General features: G+C 37.9%; 1 protein-coding gene across 1 annotated transcript in view; it reads left to right on the top strand.

The window, feature by feature from the left end:
* The first annotated feature begins 3,878 nt into the window (after window positions 1-3,878).
* The window catches only part of LDB2 (LIM domain binding 2), a 388,950-nt gene continuing 369,493 nt past the window's right edge, over window positions 3,879-23,335 (top strand). Inside the window, exon 1 of the mRNA XM_030492993.1 lies at window positions 3,879-3,913. Coding sequence (XP_030348853.1) covers window positions 3,894-3,913 — 20 coding nt within the window. The 5' untranslated portion in view covers window positions 3,879-3,893. The remainder of the gene's footprint in view (window positions 3,914-23,335) is intronic.

Here is a 23,335-nt window from a genome sequence, read left to right as displayed (position 1 = left end):
ATAAGTTTTAGACAATCCATGTGATGCTCAGAGGCCATCTAGTTTCACAGAGCCATTAGCATTCAGGGACGCTCATTAGCACTCAGGCATCCAGTCAGTATGCATTAGCAAAATGAGATGTGTTGATTAAAGTTACAAATTATGTGTTGAATGTTTAGACTTCAAACCATGGTGGCTTCACATTTATGAGAGTATATTTCTATACTTTCACATTAAAAAATGTTGACTCTTTGTAATCTTCAGTGCTTTTTGTGTTTGTGTGAATATGTTTGCATGTTTGTGTGCATGGAAGGAGAAAAGTGAAAGCGTGGATAGGAGAGAAGGTGAGAAGTTAATGCAATTTAAATATTTGATGTTTTTGTTTTGAAAAGTCTTTGAAAATCTTTGTTAGGACTGCTGCTGCTCTGATAGTGAAGTTAAATTGAACTGAGATTAAAAGTACTGAAGAGACTCGGAGGTTTTTAACCTTTAATCTGTGTATCCTAGGTACTGAGAGGGGAGAGGGAGCTAACATTTTTTAGACACAAATATCCCATTGTTTTAATGGGACTTAGGAACTAACATTTTAGAAAAGTCTGGCTCATACTTCAAGGGATAATTGGCATGTATTGCCTGATAATATTTCAGAGCTTCAAGTTAGATCTATCTAAAACCAGAGGATTATGTGGAAACAATAATATACTAGTTTAATGTCTGTATTAATATAAAATTTTACCACTATGTGTCACGTTCATATTACATGGGGCTGTCTTGTGTAAACATAATAAACAAAGATACTGTACTTAACATCAGGCTATCAGCATTTTGGATAGCATTAGTTAAATTTATCATCCTTACTGCGCAATGTACATCACTGTGGGTACTCTAGAATAGTTATCTTAAGCAAATATAGCATGGTGTTCTAATCTTGAACAATACGAGTCTGCCAAGGTAAGGTACACCAAGCTGGGAATTTAATCAGATACATAGTTCATACCCTGAAGTATAGATTTTTTTTTTTCTGAGTATCTTCAGCTAAACCTTGTTTCTAATTGCTGTATAAAAAAGAGTAATGTAGAGTCTTACTAGCTAAATAACTGAAGTAATAGTATTTGCTAGTGGTTTTCTCACAGCCTAAACTACGTGTGGCAAGTAAGGATGCTGCTCCAGTAGCTAACATTTGTTCTTACATTTTGTGGTTCTGTGGAAGGGTCTGGGAACACACCATTATTATGCAGATGGCTATATTAGATGAAAGCAAGTTATGTAAAGCTGATATTGTGAAAGCAACTTATTTGCAAGACTAATAAGAAAGCAGTTTATTTGTCTTCTTTCTCAGGAAACAGTGTGTGATATCTGCAGCTGAAAAGGATCATGGAGAAGGTAAGAGTGATTCTGGGCATGACTCAGCTCAGATTTTTTTCTGGGTCTGAAACAAACATTTGAATAGATACACTAAATCCAGATTTTTTTTTTTAGGATGAGAAGGGTCTTGCAATGTAACTCAAAAGTCTTTCTGGGAAAAGCCTTGCTGTGGGTACAGATCAGCTTTGAACACCAGATTGAAAACCAACGTAGTGTAACTTCTGTTTTTCTTTTCTGGATCACGTTGTCTCAAGAACTTTCTTAGTGTGTTAGATGGAAGTGCCAGCTCAGTATCAGATGTTGAGTCAAACTCAGTATCTTGTTTCTGATAGAGATGCCTCTGCTCCTGGGCAGACCACCACTCAGCAGCATCCATCAGCTCCTTGGGTACTATCAGGGGGTGGTGGTCATGGTTAGGAGCTCTGTTTAACATCCCTCTCCAGTTCCCTGGCTTTTCCACTTTTGATGCTTTGACCTCTTCGTTTATTTCATTTGTTGTAGTCTGGTTCTGGGACCATTTGACTTTTCCATTTTGCTTTCTGTAGCCCTCTTCTTCCCTGTGAGGAGTCTGAGTTTGGGAGAAGTCATCATTGGCAGCAAAGAGAGTGGGTAGGCTTTAGGAAGCAATGATCAGAGTACAGGATGCTTAGTCCTGCAATCAACATTCATATTTTGCATCTATTTGATGTTTCTTCCTTGAAGAAGACTTTTACCTTCTATATTTACAATGATAACAGAATCTGTTTCCTACTTGGTATCCTTTTTCTTGGATCCTTCATTTTTGAACCTTCATTCCTGTTTTGTTTTAGCTTTATTTTCATCAGTTGTGTCTGTATTATTTGATCTCCAGATTCTGTGCTTCAGAGAGAAGGCTGTTTGTGTCAAGCTAGCTTATTCCTGGGATAATCCAACAAAGCTATCTGCCAACATGAGGTGCTGAAAACATACAATTAAAAAGACAGAAAGTATAGACTAAGCCTAGTATTTTTCTGTCTGTCCTGCTGACCTGGAGGTTACACTTGCCGCATCATGTTTAATAGCTGTCAATAGATTTCTCATTTATTTAATGTAATTTTAGTTCAGATCTATTTATACTTTTGGGGTCCATGACATCTTGTGACACTGAGTTTCATAAAGTGCTTCACATAGTTCATACTACATACAATAAAAACATTCCTTCATATTGCTTTGAATCTTTTGTTCTGATTTTGCCTGAAAGAATTGCCAGGTTTTGCTTTATAGTTGTCTCTAAACACCAGGCAGTTATGATTCCTTCAGAAAAAATCATAGGTTGTTCTGTCAGACAATGACTGTATTCAAAACATGAGAATCAAGATCTGTTTTAAATTAAACAGATTAAACAGTTTACAATTATAGAGAGTGGTTTCCTTACAGCAACAGGATCCTTCAGACATTACTCTGACTGAATTATTTTCCAGCATTGACAAATCATCTTCTTCTGAAGCTAAAACTTGTGTGTGAAATGGTCTTCCTTTCTGTACTTTGGACTATGGAAACAATCATTAAACAAAAATCTGAAAAATTGATCAAACTGACAGATCTTTGAACATTGCTTTTTAGCTTCTTTGTCATTGGGATAAGTTTTGTGATTATTCCCAAATGCATGAGCAATAAGGCTATAAGAAAGACACATTCAGATGAACCCGTTAAGCACTAACACATTTTTTTAAAATTCCTATTTTGTGCTGTTACCAGACAGAAAAAGACTTTATTTTCATAATAAATGTAAATGTGAAATTATGTATTTCCCCATAAGATTTTCAGTAGAAATAGCAATCTGGTGTTCCTTGGTGCTGGGACCATGTGCTTTTCACTGAGGGAAGTAGAAGTAGCGAATTTTCAGCATATTTAAAAAAATGTTTTTCTCTATCCAGATGACTCAGGCATTTTCCAGGGACTGCAGCCTCAGTGAATTCCAGCCATTGCCACCTTTGCAGAAGGAGATGTATCACTGACGCAGGGGAGCGCAGGTAGGCCCCGTTACGATTGGCAGAGTGTTGTTGGTCAGAGCAGGAACTTTGAAATGTGAGAATAACTAAAATTATCTAAATTGCTTTCTGGAGCTTTCATAATCAGTTGGGAAGTAAGACATAATGAGTCTGTTTCTCTCCTGTCTGGTCACTTTTTATCATGTTTCAAAAACACAGAAACATTTCACAAAAAAATAATTTCATAAAGGTCACAAGTGCTTCATACTTGGGGGTTCTGAGAGGTATATTTAAGCCCTGGCAGACTTTTAACCTTTTCTAGCTTACAATAAGTTTGCCATCCTCTTAAACCCCTGTGATTGTATGGCTTTTGTTCCCCTGAAAGGGGGACAGGGCTGCCTGGTTACTCAAGCAGATGCCAGGCTTCTGATTTGCATTTGATGAAAGCCACTTGTGAAAGCAGAATCAATGCTCAGATTTACAAACAGTAAATGTGGGTATTGGCTTGTCATTTCTTCCTAGGTTGTTGTCCTCTAAAGCTGCTCAAGTTCCACTCTTTGCAAGAACATCTTCTTGCTATTCCTGCTGCTTATAAACACAATGTTAGATCGAGATGAAGGGTGAGTAATTCTTTTTACCTCCATTACCTGTTTTCTTTTATTTTAAATTATTTTATTTAACAGCAGAAAAAGAAAAGGAAAAAGAGACCGAAAATGCAGCCATTTAGAATAATGCATTATAAGCTGATGAACCATAATAACTAAACTGTGTGTCTGAAGGGCCCTAATTACAGAACACCAGAGGCACAAGAGGGAGCTTATTGTGGACAACAAAATAGTGCTCTAATAATGCTGTCACTGTTCTGAGTGCAGCATCAGTGTTAATCCGTGTGGTTATAACCAGGTAGCGAATGGTACAGAATGCATCAAGAACAAGAGAAATCAGTCTGAAAGAGTAATATATCAAATCAGAGCTAGCAGGGAGAAAGACATTATTTTGAATGAGGTTAACTGAAAGCAAGATGGCAGTGTCTGAACCAGTGTTTCCAAAATAACGGTGTTTTTGACTAGTCTATGTGTAAACTCCCACTGACTAATGTATGAAGAGTGTATATGTATGTTGAGGTGTAGATACAGGAGTAAGAGAATCAGCAAGGATGGTGTTTGAAGCACAATCTTTTAGAGTGCCATGAAATCAGCTGTTACAAACTATATCAAGACCAGTGCCCAGTAGGAAGAGCTGTACATGTATCTTTTCTCTTATTAAAGGGTGTCTATGCTTTTTACTTTGGATATGTGACAGAATATTATTATTAATGCCTAAGACATCAGTATTAAAAACATATTGTCAATAATGTGGGCTAATAAAAAGACTATAGGAGAGGTGTTGCCATTTCCCTTTAATATGAACTTGAATGAATCTAACTTGCTTTGGCTGTGGTGTCATATATCACTACGCATGCTCCATAAAGCCCTGTTCACTGTGACAAAACATGGCCATTGTAACAGAAAAGCCGAAAGTTTCCCATGTACCAGATGAACATTTTTTTATAGTGCTGGAGGTCAGAAAAACTACCCACAAGCAATAGGACTGATTATAAATCTCTAGGTATTCAAAAGTTCATTCCTTTGTTTTGGTTATTTCTGTTTTTCTGTACTGTACAGTGCAGTACAGCTCATGGATTCATGAGCTAGATTTAAATGAGCTGTTGCAAATGTAACTGTTTCTGCAATGTAGGCGGTAAAGCTAACAGCTTTTTCCTATGATACAGTTGCTGTGCTCAGTACTAGGTAAATTAGCTTTATCTGGTTTATACTGTAAAAACATCACTGAACTGCATCCAGTGTCTGATTAAGTTTGGCTAATGCCAGTTTGGATATGTCTGAATGTAGTTCAATTTTTTGTAAGGGGTGTGTGGGTGAGATATAGGCAAGTTTTTGGATGCAGAGGCTACACTATAATGTATTCAGTAGATATTCCCTATTCTCCTATCCATTTCTCCATGCTATGCCTGAGGTTTTGTATTGTGTATCTGTTTTGTTTGAGTAACACATAACAGTATTGTAGAAGTTGTTAGAAGTTAAGAAGAAGGATTTGACATTTGGGTGTGGAATAATTGATGCTTTTGACTCCCGGAAAATTGTTGGAAGTTATTTGCTCTTATTTGGTGTTTGCTGCTTGGATGATGGGGAGGAAATTAATTCCTTGTTCTAAAGACACTGGCAGGAACAGAAAGTTTTTTTTTCTTTTCTATGTCTCTCTTTTTTTAGTGAACGTAACGTGAACTCCTAGTCTCTTATCCAACAAAGATGACAATCTGCAAGCCTGGAGTCTCTACTTTTGTAATCATTTGATTCAATAGTTACAGATAAACACGATAATCAAAATTATTAGAAGTGAAAATAATGTAATTTTTATAACCTCACCTTTATATTTTCAAAATAAAACCCTGTTGTGATAAATAGGGCAGCTGAAACTTCTCAGAACTTCTTCTAGATTGTAGCATCTTGGATGAAATCCTGATTCTACAAGTCAATAGCAGAATGCTAGTTGACATTGATGGAGCTAGGAATTCAGTGGAGCTTCAATTTCTAATGCACTTAATGACCAGTTTTAGGCACAAATATATTTAAATGACGATCCCAACAATGGAAAATTTTGTATATTTGTTTAAGGCATGTATTCTGAGCTGAACTTAAACAGAAGCCTAACGTGTATATTTCTTTACAAGGCTAAGATTTTTATTGAGGTGGACTGAATTCAGACGTTATTTTCATTGCAGACCTGATCCTACTTTTAATGTCAGTTGAATCTATTTGAGGAAGTTTATTTCAATGGTAAGAACAAGATCCCAAGATTTTAGAAACTAGGAGACCCCAATATCAAATCTGTAGACCTCAAGGATTTTATCTGCACATAGAATCCTACTTTTTAAAAAAAATTTACCTTTGTTCTATTGCAATAAATTGAAATTCTAAAGTGGTTTTAACACTATTGTAATAAATCAGTCTTGCATTGTGGTAGTGAAGAATAAAGAACAACTTAGGGCATGAAAAAAACCTTAGCTGTGTTCATAATACCTGAGCAGCCAAACTCCTGTTCTTGAAACCTTTGATAATTTGCTTATCTCCCAGTTACCTTGGACTCACTTTCAGCTTTATCTAGTTCTTTTGCAACAGACAACAAACTCCATTTGACACTCTCTTCTAATTTAAGATTTTTTGACAGAATTGGTACGTAACTTCAGTATCCTTGGCACTCTTATTATTTCTTTTTCCTTCAGGTCTTTGAGAAAGCTGAGTGCTAAACTATCCTGTTGTAGATAACAGGAAAAAAGGAGGACTAAATGAGTGAAAGCTGATTTTGGTGCACTGGGCATACCTAGTTTTCATTTTCAAAACTTCTTTTCTGTTTCTGATTAAAGCTGCCCTGCCAAACCCATTCGTTTAAAGTTTGTATTCAAAGAAGAAATTAAAAACATACAAGTTCATTCTGAATGGATGGGGTACAAAATTGAAGTCAGCTTTAGAAATAACAAGAAGCATGAAATTCAGGACTTGGAAAGGAGTACACCACACTAAGCAGTCATTCAGGCACATAAAGTACTTTTCTTTAAACCTTAACAAGCAAAGCTGGAATCTGTCTCAAATTTTTCCTAAGTCAGGTTTTTCCTTCTTTAGCTATTCTTGACTAAATTGCATTAAGCAATTGCATTGCTTGTCTGCTACACAGCTGCAATGTTAGGAGGTATTTATGTTCCATAGTGTATAAATAACACAAGGAGGACTTTCTGTTTCATTTGAGATTGTAAGAGTCTCCCCCTTCCCCAGCTATCAAAAATAAGAAAAGGCTAAAGAATAGAAAGAGTTTTAGCAAAGCAAGAAGATTAAAACAAAATGTAATGTTCATGTGGGTCCATTTCTCTGGGACAAATCAATATTCATCATACTTTTACTTGAAATGGGAAATGGAAAATATTGAAGAACCCAAAACAATAATTTAAATGGAAAATATTGTGTTATTTTGAAAAGTATGATGTTAATTTTAGTTTTTTACCTGGCTTTCCTTTTTAATAATACTTTCTATTTCAGACTTCTCTATTTTTATCACATAAATTACGTGATATGAAAGTTTCTCAATGTACTTGATGGTATTTAGGGTGGGTATAAATCGTAAAAATTACAGGTGGTAGAATTTATGTAAAATAACCTGGAAATCACCTGGGACTAAACCAGTCCTAGGAGCAGATATGCAAAAGCCTACATTTTAAAGTTCATCGGTTTTCTCCTTCTCAGAGAAATAGAACAAAGAGTAGGATCAGGAGCTGAATTTATCCTCAGTCTCAAAGTGTTTAAATCTGAGGGTTGGAAGCCAGACGACTCCCTCTTTCCTCAGGTACTTGAAGGGATCACAGTCACATAACTAGCTGTTAACCACAGGATCAGAATTTTTCTTAATCTAAACAAATCCAAGGCCATGGCAGATGTGAAAAGCACAAGTACCTTTTGTTGCGCGTGAGAGTAATATGAGGAGAGCAGCTGTAGAGGCTGCAGTGGACAAGAGTAGGGTGTCGTAATCTGTTTTAGAAGCGAGGATGAATGGGTTACTGCAGTCTGAACTACAGCTGAAAGGAGAGGTCTTGACCTTGCAAAGCAAGCATCAGAGGAAAAAAATTCACTCATCTTCCGATATTTGTAAACAGCCGTATGCCTGACTACACCTTAGTCATGTAAATCTGTATAAACTAAACGCAGAAATAACTCCTAATTTGAAATTGGAGGCAACTTTGTGGTTTCTCCATAATGTTTCCTGCAGGCAAAAATATTACTTTACAAATTACATTAGCTGGGAAGCAGAAACTTAGCCCTCATTCAAGGTTTGATTATGATTGTATAACTAGGCACAGGTGCTTTATTTTAAATCTGTGGAGAGCACATCTACTGGTAAGCTCATAGCAGCCCATTCTAAAACCTTTTTAGTGGATTTGCAGGCATAATTTAGTCAAAAGTGGTAGTGTCACCGCTGTTCACAGGATCCATCCAGGAGTGCCTGAGGCAGATAGTAAGGTATCCTGAAAGTCTGAATATTTCCGACAATTCCTCTTTTCATCATTCAAAATTAAAGACAGTGTCAATGCTAAGAGGAGGTGGGAAGGTCTGTGAGCAAAGCCCTAATTACCTGAGAGATCTTGGTAACTTGCTTTTCTGTAAGGAAGTGTTGAACATTTAGATTTTGCCAGATGAGAGGTGCAATTGTTCATCTTGGAAGTCCCAGTTTGAAGCTGAGCAGAATCAACCCAACAAGCCCAAAAATCTTGTTGGAGTGGGGAAGTAGTGGCCTCAAGCTGCACCAGGGGAGTTTTAGATTGGATATTAGGAAAAATTTCTTCACCGAGATGGTGGTCAGACATTAGAACAGGCTTTCCAGGGAAGCGGTGGAATCACCATCCCTGGAAGTATTCAAAAAACATACATATGAGGCCCTCAGTGTTATGTTTTAGTGATGGTCTTGACAGTGCTAGGGGAACAGTTACACTTGATGATCTTAAAGGTCTTCTCCATCCTAGCTGATTCTGTGATTCTATGACTGGGAAGGGGCAACTAAAGAGAAGCGTGGGCTACTAAAGGAATTCTCCCTTGAAGCTTTTCATGTGCGCTGTTGCTGTTGAGTTTGAGTGAAGAACCAGTCTCTGACTGTTATTAGGGCAAGTGGAAAAGTTAGGGTTGGGAGAGAAAGTGTATAGTACAAATTCTGGTTGGACTGGAAACGGACTGGTGAGAATCAGCTGTAAAAAAGGGTATATGAACAGGGTTTAATGTCTTTATTATAATTGGAATGTACAAAGTGGTTTTTCTAATTTTGAGGTTCCTGGTTTTGTGATCAGTAAAACACTCTTTTGACTTGTGTGATAGATAATAAATGGCAGAGCCTTTATGCTTAGATATTTTACACATAAAGCCTAAATTAGTGCCTAGGTATTTATGTGTTAGCTATATTGTATTTTTGTGTGCAGTATATTGCATTCAACCATTTTATCAGGTTCTTAATTTTTAACATTTTTTTAATACATGAAGTGCTTTTGAATTGTTTCTGAGAGCTGGCTTCAGGACAGACTGTGTTGGATATAGCTTGATATGGCCCTGGAAACATAGACAGCATCAGGGAAGGCAAAATAATTTTGGCAGTTCTGTTGTTAAATTGGTTTAAGAATTTCCTTTGGTCTATTCATTCATTTTTGACCAAATTCAATTCCTTCAGTTGCACTTATATTACTACTTATAAGTTTATTTGTTGGAACAGATCACCAAATATCTTTTTGGATTGATGTGGTTCTCAGTCTAGTCCCATAAAATGTTGAGGTGGTCTGGGGGTTAAAGTCACGGCAGACTTGCTTAACAGAATTATGCTGCTTTGAAATATGGTTTCGAAATTCTGGATTCAGGCAATGTATTGTCCTTTTTCTTGGCTTTTTGTTCGCAGTTCTGAATGTCTACCCTCTGCCATATCACTGCAGCTGCCAATGTAGCTAGTTTGGGGTCATGTTGTGATCTAGATCTTCTGGTGGCTTATCAGGAAGAAATGTCTGGGTAGCAATCCCTGCATCTAGCACTAGATCTAACAAAGATTACAGCACTATAAACAAAGCATGAGTGTTTTTACTGATGTCTCTGCAGTTCTGTATGTCCAAGAAAATGTTTTTAAGAAAAACTTCCTGATATAAAAACAGAGTTCTGACCTTACCTGATCAGTGATGTTCTCCAGAACTCCATGAAATATTTCCATTTTTACGTTTTCACCTAGGTACCATTAACAAATTGGAACTTACACCAAAGAGGAAAACTGATAAAAGAGCCTGAACCATGACTAATAAAATGTATTCCTGAGCAGGACCTTTTCAACCAGCAAGCAATAAATACTTTATGTTTGCAAAGCCACATGTTGAACCGAAAGAGCAATAAAATAAGAGGCAATAGAGAACTTGTCAGTTTTGTCAATTTTAACAGGCCCACACTCCTCATCAACAAGCTCAATATCAGTTGAGTGTATTTTAAATACATTACACTCAATTTTGTTGAACTTAGTCGTAAGATCATTAGGCAAAACTACCTAGAAAAGTATCTAAGGATTAATGTAAAGAAATAATAGATCTGTTTACAAGGTTACATGCTTGAATTTTAATTTTCCATCTCATTTTGGAAAAAGTTGAATTTTTATATGGAGGTGGGGGCTTTTTTATTAAATTAAGTACATTTCATTTAATGAAACATCACAAGAGTCTCTCAGTCCCCACCCTAGTACATGTGCACCTGGATTCTTTGGTAATTCAGCATTTCAGATCACAAGTCTACAAAGCAGCAGAGGTATTCCAGATTTTTTTGTAATCTCTGGATGTTTGGTGTATTAGCACTGATACCATAGGAGTTGTACAGCAATAAGCTAAACATCTATTTAATACCTACAGTACCTATGCTTTATTATAAGGCTATGATTAATGATTTTTCTGTTGTAATTAGAGCTAACGAGTGTGTGATCACCTCACTTCAGATGTAATCTACAGTAATTAGCAAATACATAAATTATGCAGTGAATAGATACTGACCTTTCACTATTTATAAAGACACCACATGAAGAAGGCTGGAAATCTTAATCCAAGTAAAAATGAAGTTCACTTCTATTTAAGGTATAAATGAGAGATATTAAAATATACAGCTGATCATTTCAATGTCAAACATGTCCTACTAAACTTTCTGCAAGGTCACAGACAGCCCACATTGAAGATGGTGGCAAAACTGAAGACCTGCCAATTTAAGGCAATGCTTTTCATTATTTTTCCTTTTTGTGGACCCCTAAAGATTTTCCAGCAGTGATTCTGACTCTTAGAAATTCTACAAAGGTCAAATAATGGCAATATTTCACATCCTATGGATCCCTTAGCAATACTACAGATTCAGGGTCAGGGTGAAAACTGCTTATCAAAGACCAGTCGCACACAGTTCAGGAATCTAGGCTATTTCTCCATTTAAAAGTAGAACTTGCCTTGTTGGTAGATTGAGTCAACAAAAACTTTCATTCTTCAAACTTATCTGCATTCTGTACAAACCAGGTCAAGGTAACTGGCTAGTCTTACCAGTTATCTTGCTGGCAGTGGAAAAGACTGAATGGGTGAAACATGGAACCTTTTCCTTTCTCTGACCCTGGTGCAGCATGGCTTGTTTTGAGGACTTTCCCGGGGCTGTTTTGATTGGGATAATCAATTGGTGTCTGCTGGAATTTTTTCCTTTTTCTTTGAGGGGACCTCATACTAGGTTGTGGTACAAATAGGAACACAAGTGGAACGTAATGGGATAGTTATGGGGTAAATTGCTTGTAGCAAGCAAACATAACACAGCTGGATCTATTTTTGGGTGTAACAAGCCACACATTTCTGCCACTGCCAGTCACTGTACTAGGTATTTTTTTACCAACCAAAGCTGTAGCTGTCATCTTTTTGTAAGACAAAATTCTTAAACCTTCTCTGTCATGGGTCCCCAGTATTTCTTATCTCAGAAGTTCAAAGAGAAAGTAGCTTTCTTTTGTACTTCTGAACACTTTTCCTAGTGCACCTGTCTTGAAAACTCCCAGGAACATGTACAGCTTTTCTGGCTCTGTGGTTAATGATCTCTCTGCTGCTGGTCACGAATGTGTCTCCTTTCACTCACGTTTTTTTTCAGCTACTTTAGCCATCTGCTATTTAACTATTTTGTGCAAGCATCCTTGCACAAAATGAAAAATGAAAACAGCATGGTTTCTCCAGTTTGAACAAGCCTGATTCTGTACTGTGTTGAGACTTGGAGTCACTTTGTCTGACGAGAAATAAACACAAAGTGAAGATAAGGTAGACTGATGCAGACTTCACTGTCCACTTGTTCCTGTGACACTGAAAAATAATTTTCTTCCACCATAAGTATAGTCTGAGATATATTGCAGGAAGAATTGGTGTCTCTGCTTTTGAGCTGTACATTTGTCTTTTGATCTAGAGTGTACACCTTCTGCTAATCTCTTCTGATACGGACTTTGCCCAGATTTTTCTTCCTTAAATTTCTTCTCTTTTAACTAATCTCTTTTTCTGGAATTCTCTTGACTTTACTCCTGGGTATCTTTTTAACTTTCTATATTTCAAGAGCAGAGCATTTTGCAGACCTTGAAACCCAGTGAAAAGCTGGAAAGGAGAAGTGATTCTCAGGAAGAAGGTTGCATCCTTTCCCCTGAAACAAGGACTGTTTCCATAACATTGATTGACATTACAGCAGCTTGCCAAGCTTCTGTGTTACTGTCATTTGGGAACAGATTATTATGTGGACAGTATGTTACAAAGTAAAGATGACTTACAGATTGGAGCTAGCTGCTTATTTGGGGAAAATATGCACCTGCATAGCTCTTCCTTAGTCGTATAATATAGAATGTATGAACAATACTAGACACGGCCTATGAGAAGATTGTAGTCTTTCAGCATTCCCCTGCACCCACAAGTCATTGATCCAGGTAATTATCAGTAACCAAATTATTTTTATTCTAGAGTAGTGTGTCCAGGTAGAGAGGGATGCACTCTGGTGCAGGTTAAGTGGAATAACTTAGGCTAATATAGCTATGTCAGTGAGTCTTATCTATATTAGCAAGAACTTACCAGAATAAGCATAACACTGCAGCAGTTGCTTTCTGTTCTGGTAGTTATCCTCTTTGGATGAGATGGAAAACTTGGGCTTTTACAACTAAGGATTGTTCCCTGTCTTATGAACATCATTCATCTGTTAGGAGTGCTCTGCCCCAGCGCCTTTCCAGGTTTCACTGGGTAGTTACATTCTACTTGTTCAAATGGTTTCTTCCCTGTTTGTGAAAAGCATCCCTTCCTTTCTCTTTGAATTGCAGCAGGTTGTTCTTTACTGCAAACGTAGCATTTTTTTGCAAATTTAAATCACCCCATAGCTAATGTCAGTATTCATTTGTTTTACTCCTCCTACCACACCCTGGAGTTTTTGTGGTGGTGTTTTTGTCCACAGCCAAAATTAGTTTTGGTAATGTAATCCTGCAGTTTTGTGAAAACCCGTCTTCAAGCGCTGTTCCTTTAGCGCTTGGTCACTAGGTGTCGCTACTGATCTAGGAGAAAAGAAAAGCTTTGTTTCTATTTTTGTTTTAAATTTGTACAAAGAAAATCATTTGTACAGAAGAACTTTTGTATTGTCTATAAAACCTCATACCTACGGGCTCCATAGCATGGTCGGTAAGGAGTCATTGTGTTTCCCACATTCAGCAAGAAGTCTGCTATGCAATTCACTTTTAACTACACAAGAGTTGGTAATTTTTTCCCCCAGTATGTTAGCTGTGTTGAACAGAGAATGATTTTAGCTGCAGTTCAAATCCAGGACAATAAATGTAAAAAGAGCAATATTTCTTTCTTTTTTTTTTTTTTTTTTTTTTTTTTTTTTTTAAGGAATGTAGAAAAGTAGATTGTAACAGATTAAGAAGTCAGATTATATATGCAAAATCAAATGACAAAGTACACTTCTTGCTTGGAATTTCATTTGGGTCTTCTGGATTCCTGTTCATGTGTTAGAATCAGCAGTCAGAAGGATTAATCAGCCTGCACATGGTACATGGTGAGCTCAAGAAAGGCTGGAAAAATCGGACTCGAAACCTGATTAAGTATTGAATGGTCTGGCCTTTTACTATTGTATGCAGGAGAACTACATTTGAATCTGGACATAAATCTTGTTCACTTGTTCACTGATAGCTCTTGGTAAATGCGAGGCACCATTTTGGAATGTATGCTGCTATTCTAAGAAAATGAACTTTGGCCTTTTAGTGAAGGAAAACCTGCTTCCTTCGCTGCAGTGCTGTATAAACATCTCCTACTCATGTCTATTCTCTGCTCTTGGGATTCAACAGAGCTTAAGAAAAATATTTTAATGGAGACTGATTTCTAACCCCTGCTGAACACCTCAAGAAATAAATGTCTAATGATTACATGCACATTTCTTCTCTTCTAATCATTTAATGATCAGCAATTGACAGCAAAATGCCCCACTTGAAGGGGAAGGCCAGGGAGATGTTAAGTGATCCCTAACCATGTGTTTTGTCAGTCTCCCTTTTTTTTTTTGATAAGAAAATCTAAATTCTATGTGCCTGAGTCACCTTGTGCTGATCATAGGTGAAAGTGGCTGTTAAAGCTCTCAGTGGATTCCTTTTCTCTACCTGGGAGTGGAAAGTTTTTAACCAGAGGCAAGTAGTGGGTTAGCCCTGCCTATTGCTTTTGAATACAAAGATATTTTCATGGCACCGAGGAAAGAGCTCAGTTTTCAGCTCATCATGTTGTACCTGCAATGTATTGGTAGTGCTTTGGATCTCGTGTTTTTTTTGGCTGTTCAGGAAGATCATCCCCAAGCATTGCTGAAGTGGTATTCAAAAGAATTTTTTTGTGTAAAGTCTTACCAGAAGATTGCTTTATTTGCTGTGCTACTTCATCAGCTATCTCAGAGCTGATGACTACTAACAGACTTGTGATTATACTGTTAATAAAACAGTTTCTGGGGAAAGGTTTTCCTGGCTTACCGCTGAGTCCATCTGTGGGTGCCTAATAGCTACCTTTGCTAGTGCATGGAACCTTTGCTGATTTATTTTGGAGGGCATCACCCAACTTCCCTATTATGACACAGAAGCTGGAAGAAACTGTTTAGCACTCCACCTCTCCAAATGTTAAAATGTAGAGTTTCTTTCTGAAATCATGGGTTCATATCCCCAGAGGCTGACTCAGCCCCTTTGCTGGCAGAGGCACATAAGCTTAGATTTGAGGAAATCTTTGTGTTAGTCTATATGAAAATAAACATAATAATGGAAGCCCTGTGTCCATACTGAGCAAGCTAATAATTCTCTGTACTTCTCTGTCAAAGTAGCTCCTCATTCTTCCTTTTTTGTTGTCTTTTCCTAATGATGAGTGTTGTTTACAAATCTAGTTGCCTCAGTGTGCATGTTGTTCCTGCAAGAAATCTCAGGCAACATCACAACCTCCAAGGTAAAATCTGTCCCCATGTACTAAACCATGCAAGTACTGAGAAAGGGAGAAATCAGACTGCTCTGCCAGAAGAGGAAGGGAGACAGAAGTATGGAAGAACTGTCACAAAATGTTTTTGTGAACTACAGTCTGTGGAGCTTCAGTTAGATGGTATGTCAATAGCTCCAAATTTATGTTCTTTTAAAGGTATTTGCTCCACTTTTACCTCCTCTAGCTTTCATATGTCCTATGTACATAGAAAACTCTGAATTCCCTCCCCAAGGAGCCAAGAAAATGTTTCCTTTAAATTTGTGACAGCAGCAGCCGCCGTACTGTTGTCCATGTGTTTAATAAGAGCAGAATTGCAGTAATGTTCCTGTAACATGTGAGCAAATACAGTAAGTACTTCCACGATGTCTACAGCTGGGATTTTGTAATGCTTACTGCTTTAACCAGTATAAATACAGCAAGGCAAGTCTGAAGCTAAAAATCCCAATCTGATTTGCTAAACAAGTTCCATCCTGACTCTGTGTATATCCTAAATCTTGCCCCAGCTGTTAGTCAAAACAAATGCATAATTAAGGAGAACTACTCCTTATTACTATTTAATTTCCTGATAAAGACATTAAATTAAATTAGAAGGAATTTCCCCAAAAGCCCCCATTCCAAACTGAATCCCTGCACTAACAATCTATTAGATTTTTCACAAAACAAAATAGCAAACAAGAAAAAAAAAAAATCTACTTTTGGGCTTTTAGATTTGTGCAATTTAATTGTTGGCCTGTTTCCCTGATAAGGTGAGACTAGTCCCATGTCACTAGGGGAATGGTATCCTGCTGTGTTTTTCCATCCTCATTTACAATGATTATGTTATCAGGCTAGCCAGGCAAAAGGGTGGAGCAACTATAATTTCAAAGCAGGATTAGGTTGAAATAACGAGGTCACCAAGTTGTGGTTGTCATGGCAACGTCACATCTAAGAATATGGGATGCTTCTAGGAGATGAGGCAAGCCTGGAGTCTCTCTCCCTTTGCACAAAATCCCAGACTATTTCTGTAAAATTACTTAATTGCTTTTAAACATTTCCCCCCCCCCTCCCCAAAGCGGCTTTTGGCCAAACAGTGAATCCAAATTGTACTCCTTTCTATTGACGGGGCCTTAAGGATGTTTATCTCTGATCTGCTGTTGATCCTGTTTTCCTGTCATCTTCTGAATATATATTTTGGCTGTCTTTAAAAGATCTTCTGTTTTAAAGCTATTACAAAAGCTTTAGGTAATTCAAGCACTGCTCAGGTGCTTTGATTCTCCTTGAGATGTCACAAGCTTTTAAAACATAAGGTTTTCTCTCGCGTCATGTCCTGCCATGGGACCTCTCCCACACCCACAAATAACAAACAGTGTTTTGCTGTTAACTCTTGTATTTCTGTGCTAGCGATAATTAGTATCCATTTCTCAGGACTGTTTTGTGGGGTTTTTTCCAAATAGGGGATAAATTATTTTTCTTTTTGGTGGTGCCTGAAGATTATTATCTTTAAACATATTATTTGTCATTGTTTCAAGTTACATTGGATAGGACAAATTTGAGTGGCTGTAGAGCCTTACTTCATCATGTCACTGCTCGTCATACGGTTTCAAGGGAACTTCATGGTACAAACTCCTGACAAGCACAGTAGGAAGCAGCTGCATTGTGGGTATTTTTTTATATTGTTATGTAAAATCTCACAAAAAAAATTTTCTTTTCCTTTTGCAACTTTTACCTATGCTGTAATATTGGTGTAACATTATGATATAAATCTCACAACATACATTTCTATTGAAATCAGTTTGATTTTTGTGTTTTTTCATGATGAGCGTCTACTGCTATCAGTATAATGTTGCGTTAAAGTGTGGCAGGCTATGGGATTTGTGGAATCAGAGAGTAAGTTACAAACAATAATAATAAAGGAGGTGGAGTAGACTGTAATGGTAGTCTGTGGGTTTTAGTATGTATTTTGGGGGCACTGAAGCCCTATTGTCTTACAAGATCTTGTCTTCTTCAGTGATCAGGGCACTTTTGTCTCTGTGTGGCAGAAGTCTCTGTGGTGGTGTAAGTTCTATCCCATTGTCTATGTATCCGCCTAGTTACATGGAACTTGCAGCAATGTGACAGGTCGAAAGACCACTACCTTTTCTCAGATTTTAGTTGAAAGAAGCAGGTGGACATTCAGACAAAGGCATAAACACAGAAGGTGATCACATAAGGCCCATTGCTACAGGGCTTATATGAAATGTAGAGTGAGGGTTCCTACAAATAGGAAACAGACTGACAAAAGTTGGTTCTTTTTATAAAGCTATGAGAAAATTATCAAGCCTGCTATATATATGTATTTTCTTTGATACAGTTTTTGGTTAAAAAAGAATTAAAGAAAGCAGGCAGAAAATACCATATTCAACATCTTGTTTCAAGGACATGAGATGCAAGGTCTAAGAATAGATGGTGTTTTTAGGCAACCTGGCTTTCGATTGACATCAGACTGCCTTCAGAGGCTAGTATGGATGTTTTCTATTTCACTTCCTCCCCTTTTCCTCCAGTATTCAGTTAGAGCTTTTGAAGAGTGTGGTGTCTTGCACTTTGCAAAATGGGTGATTTCCATCAATAGTGAGACTAATTACTTAGTTCTGAGAAGAAAAGGAAGAAGAAATCTTAGCTTTGATGTGGAATGCACTGTTTAGCCAATCAGTAGCAGAGTGCTACTTGCTTTCTGACTTTGTTTGGAGGAGGTGTCTTATTATTTTCCACAAAGGATATTTTAATGGCAGCCTGAAAGAGTTGTTGGTTAGAGTCCAGCCAAGTGCGGTTGGGCTCAATTTATTTAACAGGTCTGCCACCTATGATTGTATATGAAAATAGGAATTCTACCTCCCCCTTTTTTTGCAGCTTTGTATCGTGTCCTAAGGAGAAGCTATAGATTACTATTGAAAAGATTATCTGTATTTTTTTGGTGACCTTACAATGTAATATTCTTCAGTGAGCTGACGATATCTATCTGGGAAATAAAGAAAATATTAAAACCAAATTGGCAGTGGGTGAATCCACCAGATGGTGATGTTCTACCAAATTATTTGCAAGTGGATCTTGCAGTAAAAATCTTTTTTGAGGGAATTCTGATTACTTCTTAAATTTCAGATGAGTGAGTCTTCCTGTTGCTTCACTGCTAATTAGGTCTGGAAAGAGAATACGTTTCTACCCATGCTGAAGAGTCTACCCTGTTTGTGTCCAGCACAACGGTCACAGTGAGGAATGGGGAAGAAAAATCTGTAGCTTCTATCATAATGAAACTGGGTAAAACTGGCACCCTAGAAGCAAGATTTACATGGCTATTTTACAGTTATGGACACCATGAACCTGACAGCCTTCTTTACCATTTAAGGCAGTTTATTTCTGTGAGAAAGCAAGCACCAGAATGAGAAGGCTGAGGAGGGTTTGTATTACTATATTGTTCCATGGCTTCTCTTTCCTTAGCCTGGAGGATCATGTGGATGAATGCCAAAGGTTTGGTTTGCTGGGTGGGGCCTCATCTGCATCTCAAGCTGGAAAAGAACAGATCTGTTGCATTCACCCTCCCTTTTCCTTGGCTGCTTATTGAGTTGAACAGCCCTCAGGAAAACTGTGTTATGGAAAGTTACACAATTTAAAGTCTAGCTTTTCTATCTAGATATACAATAAACATCACTGCAGCTTATGCACATGCACTGCAGCCACTCAGATGGAAAGAGCTTTGCTATTAAAAATTGTTAGAGTTATTGATTTAGTTTGAGGAGTAACTGCCAGTAAAATTGGATCCTTCGAAAGTCTTTGCCAATTTTATCTAACAGAGTAAAAGATTCTCAGAAAACACATGGAATGTTTTTTTCTGTAGAGTCCTAAACTACAGCTAGAAAAATCAAAATGGTAATTTGTTGCTCCATTTTATATTTGTCTCTCACTGTCAGTGACACTATTCTGCATGCAGAACTCCAGTGAAGTTATTCTATAGGATATCAACCACCTGTAAATAGAAGCTGTGCTGTATTTGAACCAACAAGGTCAAGAAAGCCAATGAATATACTTGCAAAATTCACCATTTCTAATGGGAACACACTTCCCAGGATAGAATATCAGTGACAGTAATACTAATCTTAAAGTTACATTTGTCAAAGAAAATACTTATTACACTAACAAAAAAAATAAAAGAAACAATGAAATTAAAATGCTACTGTACAGCAAAATGACATTGTACAGCAATTGCAGATAAGGGTTTTGGTAAAAGTTATTTCTGTTAATTAATTCTGAACTGTGAAGATGGTCTGCCTTTACTGATAGTAATGTCCTTATTTGGGAGGGTTCCACTTTAAGTCAGGTTTATGGTGGCAATACTGATACTGTTGGTACCAATACGGTTCACACGTCCAGATTAAATTCTGCTCTTTGCCACAGACTGCTTGGTAGAGATGGATCATCTGGGGCCACAGTGTATTTGAATAGAAACAGGAGGACGTTCCTTCTTCCTGCCAGGATGACATTAATTACATGCTGTGAGTGCTGGCCATCTCCCTCAATACTGTTAATCCAGTTTTCTTTGTGTCCTTAGCCTCTTTGTTCTTCGCCAGGACAGCTGGGACTGATTTTTGTGTGGTTGCATCAACACTATGAGCACAAGTGTGGTAGTTCTCCCCATCCCTCACTGCTTTTCTAGAGCTCAGCTGTGTATGCTCTTAGTTTTGTGGATTTTGTTTTCTTCTGAAGCAAAAAAAGATAAAGAATTGCACTCCCATGACCATTATGCATTGGTCACTTTTTGTTATCACTCTGTTTGGAAAAGTAGTCTGTATTTCATCAATCCATTCTGCACTCTCATTTTTTGAGGCAGAAAACCAGCTCTGTTTGCTGCCATTGGCCTTGAGAGTCCAATGTTTCTTTGACTTAAGAGTTTTAATGGTGTAATTTTGCAAGTAGCCTTATCAGTAAAATTGCTTGAGGTACTTGGGCTGGTTTGTACCAGCTAGGGGAAGCTGTCACATAGGCTTTTCTTTTGTACTGTATTGTACAAGTCCATGGATGACTTGCTCATTGAATTGGTTTTCTCACACAGCCAAGTGTTTGGTGGACAACACTGAACATTCAGGAAAGTGTGAGAGAGCTTACATGCATTTTCCAAGTTCTGTAACATTCATTAGGAAATTACAGAGGAACTTGCAAAATCTGAAAAGCCCAACAGATATTCTGATGTACTTTTGCTACATGTAGGTGGATGGCACAGTGCTTGCCCTATGCAAGCTGAGAGTGTTCCGCCAATTTATTCTGCTACACACATGGAGGTTTTGAGCTGTGGCCAGAAATGTTTTTAAACTCTTTGGGATTCTTCAGCATTTGCCTTCAGGTATTTGGTTTGGCCACATACTTTGATAAACGTGATCATAATCAAGTTGTTCTGTGAGCAGCTGTCCTCTTTATTATGGTTTTGTGTCCAATGGTTCGATTCCCTTCTGTCTAGTATCAGTGAAGTTCTGACAGTAGCTTTTCCCACGGGTGAGACTGCATTCACCTGTGTAGATTTTCTGTTGTCTAATAAGGTTTTAGTTCATACAGTTGAACTTCCATCACTGAAGTCACTAAGGTCTCCTCTAAGCAGCCATTCATTTTAATGAAATGCATAGTAAAATAATAACTTTGAAACCATTGCCCTTCTGTCAAATCTGGTTGAGATTTGCCAAACTTCTGTAGGAAAGAAGGGGGCAGGCTGACAGATGAGAAGTCACACTGCAATTGCATAATCCTGTTTCTTATGAAAGCAGGCTAACAGGGAATCATTAGATGACTGATCTTCAAACCTGTCCCAGACAAGGGAATCTTGCAAAGGAAATGGTGCTCGTAGTGTCATACAGGCTATCTTTGTGAAACGTATGCTAGTTTGGCACCTAGACTTCAGTGAAACTGCCCAACTAAATTGTTAGTGGGAGCTGTGCCATCTGAACAGATGGGCATGTGTAGGCAGTCAGTAGTCATGTTTGTTCTTCATTTATGGGAATTTAGACCAGGATTTGAAATACCATGAAGCATAAAAAGCAAAATGCCCTGGTAGGCTATCCTCAGGTTTACATCCAAACTAGGTATTGTGAGCATTTGCCCTGTTGCTGAGGGGACATCCTCTCAGTAAGCTAGTCTGGGACAGGACATCTGACAGAAATAGCTTTTGGCTCAAATAATTCACCTACCTCAATGTTCATATTTCTCAATTCATTCTGTCCTACCAATCCAAGCCATGTTCCCTGTCACTTTGTAGACCATGTTATTTTTGCTTTTGAATCCTTTTAACGACTTTCCCATATCTATTGCGTTCAGTTCCAGCTTTCTTGCAGTCATAACTGTGAGTGATTCCAGCTGTGCCTGGAATTCTGCTCACTTCTTTCCACATCATCATCTTGCCTATTTGCTGGAGTGAAGTTACCTCTCAAAGCATATGGGTATATACAAAAATTGCCATGAGGTAGGTTAAGTTGGACACGTAGTGTGTCAGCTGCATCCCCATAACTACCCAACTGCATTCTTTTCTTGGCTGTAAATAGAAGTGATTTTCCTCCAATTTCTTACCCATTTAAGCATGTGCATTACTGAGCATGACCAGGCATAGAAGTAGTTGTTGAGTGGTAGCTATCTAATTATATGTAACCTTACAGTAACTTCCATGTGTATTCAGTCTAAGATTTCTTCAAAACCTTTAGCTACGACCTGAAGTATTGTACCTGATGTTCAGAGCAGTTTTAGGTCTTTGTACATTAGGAACATTTTACAATGTTGCAGTGGCAGCAAAAACTTCTAGTAGAGACAGATCGTACCAACAAAGCAGTGCTTCAGCTACAATGGCTTATAGCTGTTCATCAAAGAAAAAAAGCTAAATCACAGTGATACTTTTGCTTGTGACTTTGTTTCTCTTATGCTAAGGTTTTGGACAGAATAATGATTTCAAACAGGTCTGATTTTTATCACTTTCCATCTTGATGTAGGTAATCCAAGCAAATCTTTACATGCACACCTGGCCTTACTGAAAGCACACATGTTCTGCAATAGTGTTAGATATAGTGTTAGATAATGGCAGAGTTGAGTGATGAAATTTTGAGCCTGGCCCTTCATCTGTTCATGCTGTGTGGTATTACTTTGAATGTCTGCAAATGTTCTGTCTTATTTAGATTAAGTCTCATGAGACAGGGACCATGTCTTCCCCTCTGTATCACACAGACTCAGATACCTTGATGGCACTCAAGAAATAATAAATAATTTAAGGCCAATACTGTTGAGAGATCAGGCACATATGGAGTGTTTCTGGCCCATTTGATGCAGAGGAAATTCTGTGCAGGAAGTCAAAGAGGTGGCTAAGGTCAGAGTCAGGGTTTACAGAGTCTCTGGCAACTTTCTTAGGCACATGTTAAAACAAGTGTTCCTCAGATTCCAGGGGAAAGCAACAGGCAATATGCATCGCTTGCCACAGACCTGCATGTGTGTGGAGACCTTTTCCCAGATACAGCCTTTCATGTCGTGTCATTTCTGTGTCTACTTGTTTGGACACATTCTTTCTAGTTTATGGGTAATCATACTAGCACGGGGGATAACCATGTGTTTTGCGACTTGAAAGGGACCTATATAAACACACTTTTTTTGATTCCTGTGCATCCATTCATTTATTAACACTTGCATAAATGCAATACATGCACAGAACAGCTGTTATGATATAAGTAAGGGGAGGGAAAAAAGCCCAGATGTCCAGAACAGGGTAGTCTGAGCAGTCAGTCAACAGCCTTAGTCATTTGCTAGGCAGGGACAACTTGGGAGCTGCCAGCATAACTGCCTGTGGATCTCTCCAAGGAGCCAAATACCCTGGCTGAGACTATAATCTACAGACTGGCATCTGGGCTCTCTGATTGTCATCAGTCCCTGAGCATGCAAAAGGAGGAAGTGGATAATAGTAATTGAGATGCTCTCTGCAGCATTTTAAAATTAATTT

Source organism: Strigops habroptila, chromosome 7 (assembly GCF_004027225.2).
Source record: "Strigops habroptila isolate Jane chromosome 7, bStrHab1.2.pri, whole genome shotgun sequence".
Taxonomy (NCBI): Eukaryota; Metazoa; Chordata; class Aves; order Psittaciformes; family Psittacidae; genus Strigops; species Strigops habroptila.
This window is presented reverse-complemented; position numbering and strand designations above follow the sequence as displayed.